Source organism: Bos taurus, chromosome X (assembly GCF_002263795.3).
Source record: "Bos taurus isolate L1 Dominette 01449 registration number 42190680 breed Hereford chromosome X, ARS-UCD2.0, whole genome shotgun sequence".
NCBI classification, from domain to species: Eukaryota; Metazoa; Chordata; class Mammalia; order Artiodactyla; family Bovidae; genus Bos; species Bos taurus.
In genome coordinates this window covers 5,443,667-5,459,254 of record NC_037357.1, presented here as the reverse complement: position 1 = coordinate 5,459,254, position 15,588 = coordinate 5,443,667, and the positions used below count along the sequence as shown (strand labels likewise).

General features: G+C 42.7%; 1 protein-coding gene across 1 annotated transcript; it reads left to right on the top strand.

Moving 5' to 3' along the window:
- The first annotated feature begins 3,726 nt into the window (after window positions 1-3,726).
- LOC107131987 (cancer/testis antigen 47A-like) lies at window positions 3,727-7,659 on the top strand. The gene is made up of 3 exons (XM_024988659.2): window positions 3,727-5,057; window positions 5,903-6,044; window positions 7,055-7,659. The coding sequence occupies exons 1-3, from the start codon at window positions 4,379-4,381 to the stop codon at window positions 7,065-7,067; spliced, it is 834 nt and encodes a 277-aa protein (XP_024844427.1). The 5' UTR covers window positions 3,727-4,378; the 3' UTR covers window positions 7,068-7,659.
- The last annotated feature ends 7,929 nt before the right edge of the window (window positions 7,660-15,588 follow it).

Below are 15,588 nucleotides of genomic sequence, written 5' to 3'. Positions count from 1 at the left end.
AATATAATTCCAGGTATATAGTAGGTGCTTACATGTGCTCAGTGAATGCTTAAATGACTAGGGGCTGGAGTGTTTGTCCTATAGCTTCAAGTGGACAGACTAGTTGTTCCTGACCTGGAAAGACACTTGTATGATTTCTCTTGTTTTGTTTGCTTTGTTTGGTAACATGCTGTCTCCTCTAAAGTGAATAGTTGATGGTCTTGTTAAAAGTTCTGAAGAAAGAATGTACAGAGATAGGAGGAAACAAAGAAAGCATAAATAGTCTGGTTTCATGGGTGGGGCAACTTCCCTGGTGGCTCAGACGGTAAAAAAATTGGAGACCTGGGTTCGATCCCTGGGTCGGGAAGATCCCCTGCAGAAGGGAATGGCAACCCACTCCAGCAGTCTTGCCTCGAAAATCCCATCGACAGAGGAGCCTGGTGGGCTACAGTCAATGGGTTTGCAACTTCTTATAGGGGAAAAAAAACCCCGTCTACCTGGGAGTATGTGTTTCTCTGTTAAAGAAGAATGGAGGCAGTCCTGTCACAGCATGGGATAGGAAATGGGAGTGCCCTAATTAAGCACCTTCCTCACCCAAGGACCTCCATCGCATCACCCAGGTCTGCCCTCTGGCCAGAAACAACATCTGCCTCCTCTTCCTACCCCTCAGTTCAGTTCAGTTTTTCACTTATATCCGATTTTTTGTGTCCCCATGGACTGCAGCACACCAAGCTTCCCTGTCCATCACCAACTCCTGGAGTTTACTCAAACTCATATCTATTGAGTCAGTGATGCCATCCAACCATCTCATCCTCTGTCATCCCCATCTCCTCCTGCCTTCAACCTTTCTCAGCATCTTCCCCAGTCTTTTCAAATAAGTCAGTTCTTCACATCAAGTGGCAAAAGTATTGGAGTTTCAGCTTCAACATCAGTCTTTCCAATGAATATTCAGGACTGATTTCCTTTAGGATTGACTGGTTTGATCTCCTCCCAGTCCAAGGGACTCTCAAGAGTCTTCTCCAATCCCAAGGTTCAAAAGCATCAGTTCTTTGGTGCTCAGCTTTCCTTATGGCCCAACACTCACATCTATACATGACTACTGGAAAAACCATAGCTTTGACTAGACAGACCTTCCAATTCCTAAAGTGAAAATGAAAGTGAAAGTGAAGTCATGTCCAACTCTTTGCAAACCCATGGGTTGTAGCCTACTAGGCTCCTCTGTCCATGGGATTTTCTAGGCTAGAGTACTGGAGTGGGTTGCCATTCCCTTCTCCAGGGAATCTTCCCAACCCAGGAATCGAATCTGGGTCTCCCACACTGCAGACAGACACTTTACTGTCTGAGCCACAGGGAAGGCCACAGGCTTTTTTACAGCCAGGGACTCACTGGCGTTTACAAGCCTATTTTAACAAGGGCCACACAGAGACAACATCCTGTCTTTATTGTCCTTAGTTCGGGCCTGTTGCCCATCTTGTGGGTCCAACACCTCCCTCCTCTGAGAAGCCTTTTCTGAGAAAAAACTTTCAATGCCTTTTGACTCACTTGTTTGAGTTCATGCATTACAGTGTAAAGATGGAAATGTTTTACACCGTCAGTGTCCTCCAGCCAAAGATCACAAAACCATGCCTGTAGTTGAGTGAGTTCAGTTTACTATTCATTGCAGTAAGGGAGAACACACATCATGGGGGAACTATGTGATGCCTTCCCAAGTATCAGAAAGAACCTGTTACAGAGGCTGGGGTTTGGATGAGTTATTTGGGGAAGTTTTTCCTTCAAGGAAACAGGGGTTTGCTCTAGATTAGATGTCTTTAGGTAGGTGAGGCAATTCTCTGCTTGGTATTTGAATAAATCTTCCCTTTAGGGAGAGGAGACTAGACCCAGAATAAAGATGTAATTGGTCAAGAAGTTGTAGACATTCATTTTAGCCAAGAGAGGGGGATGTTTAGTCATGTATGATCTTTTTGGTCCTGTCTTGTCTCCCTTCGATGTGGTCTCAGAGTGACCATGTCTGATGTTCATGTTCTATCACACTGTTCTAAGACAAGTCCAATAGGAAAGAAGATGGCCAAAGCTCATGTGTGAGGTATGTTTCAATTCCAGATTAAAGATCAGGAGATTGGTCCTAGTCCTGGCTCTTCTACTAACTGGCATGACTTTGGGGATGCCAGTTAGCAGCTCTAAATTTTAGTTTCCCTATTTATTATTTTTTTAATTTTTTAAAATTATTATTTTTCTTTTTGTTTGTAGATTTCTTTATTAAATTTATTTATTTCAATTGGAGGTTAATTACTTAAAAAAAGAATGGTCTTAGATTCCATATCTAAAGGCCTTTCCAGCCCTGAAACACTAAGAGAATGTGTGTTTCTCTTGCATCTCTTCTCTTTATAGGAAATGCTAAAGGGGACTTGGCCACACATCCTTATGTGTGTGCATACTAAGTTGCTTCAGTTGTGTCCGACTCTGTGTGACCCTATGGACTATAGCCCCCTCCGCCCACCCCAGGTTCCTCTGTCCTTAGAATTCTCCAGGCAAGAATACTGGAATGGATTGCCATGCCCTCCTCCACAGAATCTTCCCAACCCAGGCGTCAAATCCGGGTCTCTTACATCTCCTGCACTGGCAGGCAGGTTCTTTACCACTAGGGCCACCCCGGAAGCCCACAAAACCTTACAGAGGGGAATTCATGTGTAACAAATGGTATTATAGGTGAGCTGTTTAAAAATCAACTGAGATTTTAATCTTAACACTGTGAGTCATTCTTGATCCCAAATTAAGAAGTTAAATGTAAACATTCAGAAGATAGCCAAAAACAAGTAAGTATAAAATTCATTTCTGGATGAGAAAAGATGTACAAATTTATAATGTTTAAAACAAGAAAAAAGAAAATATTATTAGATTTTACAAAATAAAAAAAAAACTACACACTTAGAAACATTCACCAACTTACAAGGCAAAATCAAACTAAAAACACATTTTCAACAAAAGTTCAGTATCCTAAATATAATTCCATCTTCTTCCATCTACCTCACTCATATTTTCATTGAACGCCACCTATACAGATGATAAAACTGAGGCCTAGAAATGATAAGCAACTGTTACAAGATCACTTAGGGCAGCAAATGTTAAACCAACTCAGACCTCAGATGGGGATTCTGCCTCTTTTTTGCTGTCTTTATAATGAGAATTTTGGATTAGAGATTACTGACATTGCCTTCCAAATTTAAACCAATGATTTACAGCAACACCATGCTCCATTCACGAGGTGAGACAGAGGAAAAATGCAAACACTGAAATTCGGTTGGAACTGAACTGAATGAAAGGGGAAAAAATCCCCTCTTTACAATTATGAGACTTATTAGTATTTTTCCTAAATGTAACATCCAGATGTAATCGGCTATGTCTTTTTCAAAAAATATTTTTAGTGCTACAAAACTTTTTTTACAGAATGACTGTAAAAGCAGTTAATTTCTGTATAATTTTCAAAATTACACTTGGGGTCTGGACTAAGTGGATCTTGAGATCAATAAAAAGTCTGGGACTGTTGCCTCTGAAACAGCCTAGGAAGGTGGCCCTTTTAACATCTGTCATGCTTAGCACTTAGGAGATGACCTGATCCTTTAAAGAAACCTCTCTTTTATTATTCAGTCTTCAAAGCGTTAAGTGAATTTGTCTGGGTTCATTATACACCTTCTAGCTCCTAACTTCTCCAACACTTCTCAACAATCAGTTCTGACTGCATTCATTTCAATTTGTCTACTCTTTTCCAACTGTTTTTCACTAAGTTAAATTGTCCAAATTCTCTTTCTCTTCTTCGGAGGTTTTTAGTACTGCTAACATCTGAGATATACAACATTTTTATGACCCTGTCTCTATTCACATGAGCCATTACCAGGTGGAAATTCCCAGGTGGGAAATTTCTCTCAGTTCACATGGCCCAGGATGCCTTCATAAATACTTTCCTGCACAATTACATAAAGGACACGAGCCTAGAAGACCTCCAGACATGTCAGAACCCTAACGCGTCAAAGAACAAGTAGGCAATTGTGAGCAATTTGACAACCAAGGGCCTTGGCCGTTCATTGGACACAGAGCACGTCAATCCTTGTTTGTCAGCAAATGAGCCCAAAGCTCGTGACGAGGGGTCACATGCCACCGTTAACTGTTCCGGCCCCGCCCCTCGACTGTGGCCTGGCTCCACTGCCTGAGGCCCGACTTCCGTCGGACGCTTCCGCCATTGGCCGCCTACCCTCCCGGTCGTGGGGCCTCCTCTGTGGTCCCTTCCGTGACTGCCTCGGTCCATCTCACTTCCCTCAGCCTCCTCTCAGGGCAGCCACTTCGGGTGCCACCACCTGCGCCATTGCCATCGTCACCCGCCCGGCTGAGGTAACTGCCGTCCGCCATGTCTACCACGGGGGATGGAGATCTGACCCATGGCGGGCAGGAAGGCCCAACAGGTGCAGTGGGGGCCCAGGCCGGAGCCCGTGACGGTGTGGACCGCAACTCTGAGCCTCGCAGGGGTGACTCCATGCCTGAGGCTGAGGCAGGTGCAGCTGTGGGGGCTTCAGGAGGCCCGAGGGAGGCGGCCCTGGAGGGCGGGAACGCTGAGGAAGACTCCGACATCAGGCCGGCTGAGGAGAGGGAGGTGGAGGAGCAGGCGCAGGGCGTGAACCGCTTCGTGGTCTCGCGCCACTTCCCCATGAGCGGCTTCAGCCTAACGGTCCTAAATCTGATGCACTCGATGATGAACCGTTTGTCCGACAACCACATCATACTTCCGCCAAATGACGACCGCGTGTTGGTCTGGTACCAGACCAGGCCGCGCTTGTCTGACCACAGCTCAGCCGCCGTGGGCGGGTTATCCGAGGTCCAGGTACCATTGGATGTATCGGGGGAGGGGCCGGCTGAGGAAGCCCCGGATCAGGAGGTGGAGCAGGCTGAGGAAGCCCAGGAGGCGCAGCAGGCGGAGGAAGCCCAGGAGGCTAAGGCACCCGAGGAGGCCTCTTTATGGGAGACGGCCACCAAGGAGTCTGAGGAGCCCAGCTTGCGGGAGATGCCACAGGAGCCTGTCGCCCCTGAGAGTGAGCATTCGAGGGGCGGGGGGGGAGTTGGGAGGGATGGAGACACTGGCATCTGCAGGCCGGATCTGGGGACCAGGGATCCCGAGGAGGGGGCAGGCTCAGACGGGGCGGCGTGCCTCAGGAGGGGAGGCCGGGAGTCAGGGCCTCCTTTAATCGAAGGCCAGAGGGGCCCAGTAGAAGCCCAACCTCATAACGACTTCTTTGGTTTGGGGTGAAAATAAGCTGCCCTCTACCAACCCTGGTAAAGGTCTGAGATGAACAGTGCCAGTTATGAGCCCACAGGTGAAGGTCAGTGGAGGCAGGTGTTCGAGAGGGAGCTTGAGAGGACATGGAAGAGAACAAGCAAATGGCAGACCTCATATTTGGTTCATAGCTTTTAAAAATGTCAAGATTCTTGGAAAGTTGATCCCAAAACATTATGAACTTATACAGGAGCACTTGGTCAAAATGAAATATTTAGGGGATTGAGGAACTCAGGAGCTTCCCCATAGAATTTGTTATTGAGGTGAAGCATATTTTGGCGAAAAAGTTCTGGCCAAAACATCCAGAATGCATCAGACCCAAAGGATTCTGATCCTTGAGCACAAGTAATCAGTAGCACAGGGTGACAGATGTACCAGAAAAAAAGAAATAATGTCATTGTGAAAATGATCAAGCAGCAGCAAATGAGGGCCATGGAAGTGTTGCATCCGCCAGAAGGAAGGCCCCCAGTTACTCTTTGCTTAGTTGCTTCTGTCCTCCTGCTTCTCCTAAGGGTAGAGTACTGGATATCTTGCCATTCCTTAGGTGTTGGGATGTTTTTTCTGTGAATGTCTGGTCCCAAAGTCTATGATTCCTCTCTAAAGAAACAGCTGAATGCCAGGATGAGAACTCCAAAGAAGAGGCGCAGGGCACCAAAAGTGCGGGGAAAGAAAAGAAGTATAACAGAAAACAAGAAGAACCAGAAAAGGATCTGGACCCAGCAAAGGACAGGCCCAGAAAGCCCAGGTATCTGTGTATAGCTTTGAAAATAACCCAGCTGTTCCCAGGCATTTGCCAATTTTGTTTTTGCTTTTTAATTCTCAGAGTAAATTAAGAAAACGTTGGTTTGAAATTAGTTCAACAACTCAAATTTACCTAATGTTTATAGAACATTCCTGTTCCCACTAATATAAAGAGCTTGAAGTGAAATACACTTCATGGCTTCTCATTTGTTCTTATGAGGTCTTTTGTCCTCTATCTGTAAGACTACCAACAATTTGTAAATGTGTCAGTACCTAAGACCAGTATTTCTTTAGAAAACAATGACTAAAAGCAGCAGCAACTGGGCTGTGCACTAGTTTGGCCTTCATTTCTTGACCACAGAAGTGCAGTCGCCGGCATTAAGAGAAGACCCCTTTTAGAGCGTAACTATTTACGAATAGCAAACTGTTCAGAATTTCAAGTAGGACCACATTTAGTGATTAATACTGAAATATTTGTTCAGTTGTAGATTTGGGTATTTTATATGACAGTCAAAAGAAACAGTCATAGGATGACTGATGTTTATCACTGAGTTGGTAGTGAAGGTATATGTATTGTCTTTTAATGATTAACACTTTCTCCCTCGTTTGCACAGTGATATGTTTCATAATAACAGCCTCTTTCTCATATGGTAGATATGGAAACCGAGGGTCTGGGAGGGTAAGGGAGTATCATCTGTGGAGTGAGCACAGGCTTTTAAGGTAGAAAGGGTGATTTTAGTCCCAGACTAGCCTCTCAAAGGAAGGGGGAAAAGAAAAGCATTTATGGTGTTGGGCAAGAGGGAGACAAGATTGGTAGGATCACATGATTGAAGCCCTCGGGTTGTATATGCACCCAGTATCCAGGGTGAAGGTTACAAGAGGAAAATGGGTTTTTCTTCTCTCCTTGTTGAGATACAACCCTCAGATGCAGCAGACTGTTTTCTTAGATCTAGAAAGTTTCTGGTGCTGACTGATGCTGTATAATCATTCATTTTCTCTCATTTCTTCCTGCAGTTTGGAAGACTAGAAAGAAGACAAAGAAGAAAGGATCCATTGTTCGCTAGTTTTTAGATTTTTCAGAAGCCCATGGGAATATTATTTACATTGATTTCCTTCCAAAATCCATCCCCCAAAAAGCAACTGTCTAATAATATCTAGTAAAAAATCCAATATCTAATTGGGTTTTATCTTCCACAGATATATTTGACAGCATTTGTTCTAGTTAAAACTAAGTTTTAAAGTAGTAAACTGAAATGTAGATAGATTTATGTATATAAATAATCCTGATTTAAATCTCTTTAAAAATGAGAAGCCGTTTTACATCATTGGAAGGCATCATCACATTCCACCATTTGATAAGCCTGTTGTAAATTCTTTTATTGCAGCCCCCCCAAAAATTTGTATTTAAAACAGTTCTGTAAGACAGAAATAGAGGTCAAGGCTTTAGATCTGCACTTGTTTACTGTACTAGTCACTAGCCATGTGTGGCTGCTGAGCATTGAAAATGTGGCTAATCTTAGTTGAAATGTGCTACAAATGTAAAAGATGGTGTAAAGTCTCATTAATAACTAATTACCCATTGAAATGATAATCTACTATTAAATATAGCATTAAAATTATTTTCTCCAGTTCCTTTTTACTTTTTCAAAAATTTATTTATTGCTACACGTGGGCTTTCTCCTCTTACGGTGCACAGGTTCTCACTGAGGTGGCTTCTCTTGTGGAGCATGAGCTCTAGGGCAAACGGGCTTCAGAGCTGGGCACATGGGCTTAGTTGCCCCTCAGCATGTGGGATCTTCCTGTACCAGGGATTGAACCTGTGTCCCCTGCACTGCAAGGTGGATTCTTAACCACTAGACCACCAGGGATGCCCTCTTTTTACTTTTTAGATGTGGCTACTAGAACATTTAAAAGTACACAGGACTTGTGTTATATGTGTATTTCATAGTACTGCTTGGTGCTTTTGAAGGAAACCTGAGGGATGGCCCAGCTTGCCTGGAGGCCAGATGGTGCTGCTGAGCCTGAGCCCAGACGCTGATTTGGAGCACTGGTTCTCAAAGTTTGGCCCTTAAAATAGCATTATTAGCATCACCCACGAACTCTTAGGCTCCACTCAAGACCTGTGAATCAGAAACTGGGAGTGGGGCTCAGTAGTCTGTGTTTTAACAAGCCCTCCAGGGGATTCTGATGCAGCCAAGGTTTGAGAAGCGCTGGTTGACAGCCACAGGGGGAGAAGTTGAGACCCACCTATGGTGACCAGTCTTCATTCACTGCCTTGGGGCTGCTGGAGGTAAATTGAACAGGACGGTAGGGGCTGGACTGGCGAGGAAATTAGGATTCACAGGGGCTGAGACAGACAGAGGCTGTGGATAGGGGATGGCACCAGAAAAATATCCAGGGACAGAGCTGGTTCCAGAAAGTCACAGACATGATACCGGGTATATGAAGTCTAAGAGAAGCTTCACTCAGCAGGAATGGATAGTAGATACATACAAAGTTGCCTGTGAGGATGTATGTATATGCAAGCATACAGAAAGGCATGCAATGGAAAGATAAACCACATTTAGGATGGTGGTTACCTCTTGGGGAAAGAGAAAGACAGCGATCCTATTGGGGAGGGATACATAGTGGGCTTCAACTGTATCTCTAATTTACATTTCTTAAACTGAGTGGTGGTTAAATAGTGTTTATACTAGTATTCTTTATAATTTTGTGCAGATCGGAAATATGTCACAATAAGTAAAAAAGAGAAAAGGGAGAAAGTGGCCTTAATCTTTGAACTCTGTTTAAGGTAATAAAAAGATAAAGTTGTAGATGACCAGAGTGGAGGATCAGAGAAGGGGAAGGGCCTGGGGGTTTGAGACTCGATGGGCTCATTTCTGCATTTACTTCAGGCTTCCTAGGTATCTGAAACATGGTCTAGCTGGAACAAACTTTGTACCCACGGGTTTGGCTCCTGACCTTCTTGTAGATAACTGATAACACATGTTCTGTGGTGGCATGGCTTCTATTCTAACTGTGTGCACATGCAAATACACTACATCCACCTATTCCATCAAAACCAACCCCTGCACTGAACCTTTAAATGGCTGGGACCTTAAGGGTTTTATCTTTCTTTCTTTCTTTCTTTCCCAAAGCCCTAGGCAATGAATTTTCCTCTTCGTAGGTATTTAATGCCAATTAAAGTGAAGTAAACTTAGGATCCACACAACTTATTTTTTTTTTGGTCACGAGTGTTGACATTTTAAAATGTATTATATTATTTCTTATGGCTAGAACCACATAGTGTGATAGAAGGCAAAGCACTCCCTGTCACCATTATTTCAACTAAAACACCAGGTCAACTAGTACAATTTGAGGCCCTTCAACCTAGTTCTGATTTGTTAGTATTTCTGTGGTGCTAGTTGTTAAAACAGTATTGCTTCCAGGCCCAGGCAGAGATATCTCTGTCTTGAGCTCTATGCTTTAGAGGGCCACTTTGGTCCTCTTCCAGCCACACCCCTCCCGCCAGGGCCAGGAGCCCAGCCCATGGGAACAAGGGCTGTGTCCCTGCTAGCCCATGCTCCAGGTACCTGGCAGCCCTGAACAGTCCCTAGCCTGCTTCCAGGGCCCGTGTGCTCCTCTTAGACCTGTCCTGGGGAGGGCTGACTGCACTCACTGCTAGGGTGGGTGCTCCCAGGCCCAAGGAGGGGTTGTAGGCCCAGAAGAGGCTGCGGCCTGGCCTAGGAGCCAGGGCATGGGCGGGGGAAGGGAAGGAGGGCAGCTCTTCCCACACCATCACGGCAGAACTTAGAGGAGTCTGAGAATACTAAATCCCAACCTGGCCTTTCAGCTCATTAGGAAGGTACATTTGTCATTGAAGGAGATACAACTTATTTAATGGTTTATCATTTGATTTGAACATTTCAAATATTTTTAGACATGTGGATCCCCAACTGAACTCTTTTTCTGAACCTTGCAAATAGGACAAATGTTTCAGGCAGGCCAGATTAAATATCTGCTCTATCACCCCTTTCCCTTTTTACTCCATGTTACACCTATTCCTGAGCATACTGGGCATCATGCTTCTGAAAATGTTTTTTAACAGGTACTTATTTTTTAGTTGAAGTATAAATGCTTTACAGAATTTTGTTGTTTTCTGTCAGACATCAACATGAACCAGCCATAGGTATATATTTGTCCTCTCCCTCTTGAAACTCCCTCCCATCTGCCTCCCCATCCCACCCCTCTAGGTTGATACAGAGCCCCTGTTTGAGTTCCCAAAGTTATATAGCAAATTGCCAGTGGCTGTCTATTTTACTTATGGTAATTAAGTTTCCATGTTACTCTCTCCATACATCGCACCCTCTCCTCCCACCCTCCCATGTCCATAAGTCTCTTCTCTATGTCTGTCTCTCCATTGCTGCCCTGCAAATAAATTCATTGATACCATCTTTCTAGTTTCCATGTATATATATATATTTTACTATACAATATTTATCTGTCTCCTTCTGACTTACTACACTGTGTATAATAGGCTCTAGGTTCATCTACCTCTTTAGAACTGACTTAAATGCATTCCCTTTTATGGCTGAGTAGTATTCCATTGTACATATGTACCACAGCTCCTTTATTTCTTCATCTTTTGATGGACATCTATGTTGCTTCCATGTTCTAGCTATTGTAAACAGTACTACAATGAACACTGGGGTACGTGTGTCTTTTTCAATTTTTATTTCCTCAGGGTATATGCCTAGGAGTGGCAATGCTGGGTCGTATGGTGGTTTTATTGCTAGGTTTTTTAAGGAATCTCTATACCGTCTTCCATAGTGGCTGTATCAATTTACAGTCCCACCAACAGTGCAAGAGGGTTTCCTTTTCTCCACACCCTCTCCAGCATTTATTGTTTGTAGACTTTTAATGATGGGCATTCTGACTGGTGTGAGGCAAGTTCTCATTATACTTTTGATTTTCATTTGTCTAATAAAGAGCCTCTTGATGAAAATGAAAAAAGAGAGTAAAAAAGCTGGCCTAAAACTCCACATTGAAAAAACTAAGATCATGGCATCAAGTCCCATCACTTCACGGCAAATAGATAGGGAAAGAATGGAAACAGTGAGAGACTTTATTTTGGGGGGCTCCAAAATCACTGCAGATGGTGACTGCAGACATGACATTAAAAGACGCTTGCTCCTTGGAAGAAAAGCTGTGACAAACCTAAACAGCATATTAAAAACCAGAGACATTACTTTGCTGACAAAGGTCCCTATAGTCCAAGCCATGGTTTTTCAAGTAGTCATATATGGATGTGAGAGTTGGCCCGTAAAGAAGCTGAGCACTGAGGAATTGATGCTTGTGAACTGTGGTGCTGGAGAACTCTCATTGAGAGCCCTTGCACTGCAAAGAGATCCAATCAATCAATCCCAAAGGAACAAAGTCCTGAATACTCATCAGAAGGGCTGAGGCTGAAGCTGAAGCTCCAATACTTTGGCTACCTGATGCAAAGAACTGAGTCCTTAGAAAAGACCCTGAGGAGAAGGGGACAACAGAGGATGAGATGGTTGGATGGCATCAACAACTTGATGAGCATGAGTTTGAGCAAGTCCTGGAATTGGTGCTGGACAGGGAAGCCTGGCATGCTGCAGTCCACGGAGTCACAAAGAATCGAACACGACTCAGTGAGTGAGCCAAATAATGAGTGATGTTGAGCATCTTTTCGTGTGTTTGTTAGCCATCTATATGTCTTCTTTGGAGAAATACCTGTTTAGGTCTTTTTCCCACTTTTTAATTGGATTATTTGTTTTTCTGGTATTGTATGAGCTATTTGTATATTTGGAAATTAATCCTTTGTCAGTTGTTTCATTTGCTATTATTGTCTCCCATTCTGAGGGTTGACTTTTCACCTTAGTTATAGTTTCCTTTGCTCTGCAAAGACTTTTAACTTTAACTAGGTTCCAGTTGTTACCTTTGTTTTTATTTCCATTACTGTACGATCTTGCTTTGATTTCTGTCATCAAGTGTTCTATGTTTTCCTCTAAGAATTTAATATTTGCAGGTCTTACATTTAGGTCTTTAATATATTTTGAGTTTACCTTTGTGTATGGTGTTAGGAAATGCTCTAATTTCATTCTTTTACATGTAACTATCCAGTTTTCCCAGCACCACTTATTGAAGAGGCTATCTTTGCTCCATTGTATATTCTTGCCTCCTTTTTCAAAAACAAGGTCCCAATAAGTGTGGGGGTTATTTCTGGGCTCTCTATTTTGCTCCATTTGTCTGTATCTATGTGTTTGCGCCAGTACCATACTGTTTTGATGACTGTAGCTTTGTTGTATAATCTGAAGTCAGGAAGGCTGATTCCTCCAGCTCCATGCTTCTTTCTCAAGACTCCTTTGGCTATTTGGGGTCTTTTGTTTCTTCATATGAATTGTGAAAAAAATTCTAGTTCTGTGGGGAAAAGCCATTGGTATTTTCATAGGGATTGCATTCAATCTGTAGATTGCATTTGGTAACATTGTCATTTTCACAATATTGATTCCTCCAACCCAGGAACATGGAATATCTCTCCATCTGTTCACATCATCTTTGCTTTCTTTCATCAGTATCTCTCTGTTTATACAGTTATACAGTTCTTTTGTCTCCTTATGTAGGTTTATTCCTAGATATTTTATGCTTTTTGATCCGATGGTGAATGGGATTGTTTCCTTAATTTCTCTTTCTGATTTCTCATTGTTAGTATATAGGAATGTAAGTGATTTCTGTGTATTGATTTTGTATCCCATTACTTTGCTAAATTCACTGATTAGCTCTAGTAATTTTCTGATACTATCTTTAGGGTTCTCTGTGTAGAGTATCATGTCATCTGCAATCAGTGAGGCTTTACTTCTTCTTTTCCCATCCGGATTACTTTTATTTCATTTTCTTCTCAGATTGCCATAACTAGGACTTCAAAACTATGTTGCATGATAGGAGAGTGAGCACCCTTGTCTTGTTCCTGATCAGAGAGGGAATGCTTTCAGTTTTTCCCCATTGAGAATGTTTACTGTGGGCTTGTCATATATGGACTTTTCTATGTTGAGGTAGCTTCCTTCTATGCCCATTTTTTCGAGTGTTAATCACAAATGGGACCTGAATTTTATCAAACGCTTTTTTTGCATCTATTACATGGTTTTTATCTTTCAATTTGTTAATAGGCTGTATCACATTGGTTTGCATATATTGAAGAATTCTTGCATCCCTGGAATAAACTCAACTTGATCATGGTGTATGACCTGGTTAATGTGTTATTGAATTCTGTTTGGTAGAATTTTTTGAGAATTTTTGCATCTATGTTCATCAGTGATACTGGCCTGTAATTCCAAAAATGCCTCATTCTAATAGCCCATCTTGCTATAGTACTTGGATCTAGTCCCTAGTCCAGACTGGAGTAGAAATACAAACCATCTTGCCCCTCTACTGCACTACCCTCCACTGCTCACTCTCTTTGCTTCCTAGGTGTTTATATACAAAACTTCAATACCACCTCTTCCCCATACAAATACCCACCTGGAAGCCATCAGCTTGCTCAGGCACACCTAAGTGGAGGCCCTTTATGCCCTGCACCACCTCTTAAGAACATTTCATTTCTCTGAAAACCTTCAGGTCTGAATTGTCAATATCCTATTTGATTGCCCTCCCCATGACAGACTACAGAACAGGTTCTGTTGTATGTGTTTTCATATGCAAAGATCAAACAAGTTACAAACAAGCGGAATGCTTTGAAGAATGTGTCTCTGGGCATGAAAAAATAAACTGTGTTTAAAAACAGAGGTGTTCACTGTGAGAAAAATTAATAATGGTGAGTTCTCAGAATAAGAATGACCTAATAGAAGTTCACTCTGAGAAGAGAGAAGGTATAACAGCTAATCTACCAGAATTACCTGGGTAAAGGGCATCCACCTAAATGAAATTTCATGAAGAAAATACGAAGGAACTAAAATTCAGTTAGTCAAGAACCTAGCATTATCAAAAAGGTAAAGATACAGATGTTTTATAGAGAAAGTACAAAAATCCAGCACATGATTGTGTGGTATTGACAGGGTAACAGGCAGGAAGACCAGAGGTCTCCAAACAGAGGAAACAGGCTGTAATTGTCAGACATATTTCTCTCTCTCAAACAGTAGGAGGAAACAAACTAGAGATATTTTTTTCCTTCCCTATAAAAATTTAAAAGGAGTTTTCTCTAAAAATACTGTGTTGCCATAATGACACCTGGTTTCACCTGAAGTTAACTATTCTAAAACCTTGAGTTAACCAATGCATTTTTCTTATGGAAATGTTTGTCTTAAGCTATGTTAATGTACTATGCATTTACCCCAAACTCTGTCTTCAAGTCGGTTCCGCCTAATGGCTCAGAACCTACTTGACAAATGAGTATGTTACACTCAGATGTTGTTCACCTAATGTATGTAAACAAAACTATTTGTAGGGTAATCTGCCCTTCTGCAAGATTCAAGTCAATCGTTTCATGGCCTGGGATGAATCATCTGGTGCCAAGATTATCCCAAAATGCATCTTATGAATGAGGGGCCTGGTGCCATTCTGAGTTTTAAGACATTCCTTTCTTTGATTAACAGACTGCTAATGGCCACCCACTCCAGTGTTCTTGCCTGGAAAATCCCATGGATGGAGGAGCCTGGTAGGCTGCAGTCCATGGGATCGCACAGAGTCAGACACAACTGAAGTGACTTAACAGCAGTGACTATATAACATCCAGCTGAAGACTAGCAGGGGTACTCTTTCGGCCCCCTTCTGATGTCTATGTCAGAAGCTTTCTCTATTTCCTTTATACTTAATAAAACTTTGTTACACAAAAGCTCTGAGCGATCAAGCCTCGTTTCTGGCCCTGGATAGAATTCTTCTTCTCCAGAGGTCAAGAATCCTGGTGTCTTTTCGTTCAGCAACAACCATTCAGTACCATGTTATACCATCATCTGGAAAACCAAGGACCCATTGGTTTTCCTCAACCATTACACTCAGAAGTGAAAAAGCACAGTTACATCTAGTCCTGCATTTCTGTTTAAGCAAAGTAGCCCCAAGGTATCAGAGGCAGAAACAGTGAAAGATATACTAACACTCTTCTGGGCTTCCCAAGAAAATGAGGTAGGCACTGCACAGGAATCCAAAGGGAGCTCACAGTATTTGATGTGTTTCGGGGATGGAATAAAGGGGAAGGACTTAGAGAGGAAATTTTAACCAACTTCCAGTAAACCTAAGTGAAAATAGGGTGGTAGGTGCCTTGGAGAACCAGCCTATTAACCAACTGACTCTTAGGGCAAATGATTCTACATCTTTATTCCTTTGCCTGAAGTTCTTAATGCAGGAAATGCTACAAGTTGTAGACTGTGAGGCAAGATAGGAAGGAAGGAGTCAAAACTTGCTGGGCTACTTGTCCCCATCCCTCATAGCTAACCATCCCTCTCATCCTGACTCCTCTCCTTTTCCACTCCCCATTTTGAACTTCTCTCTTCTCTGTGGTTGAGGGTGACTGGTTCACAAGGGATGTGGGGGCTGTCCAGCCTAGTAACTTT

Bases quoted from the DNA above. Each gene is read 5' to 3' on its own strand.
- LOC107131987 (XM_024988659.2), top strand. From the start codon at position 4,379: ATGTCTACCACGGGGGATGGAGATCTGACCCATGGCGGGCAGGAAGGC. The intron at 5,058-5,902 runs GTGAGCATTCGA...TCCTCTCTAAAG, and splicing joins GGAGCCTGTCGCCCCTGAGA to AAACAGCTGAATGCCAGGAT.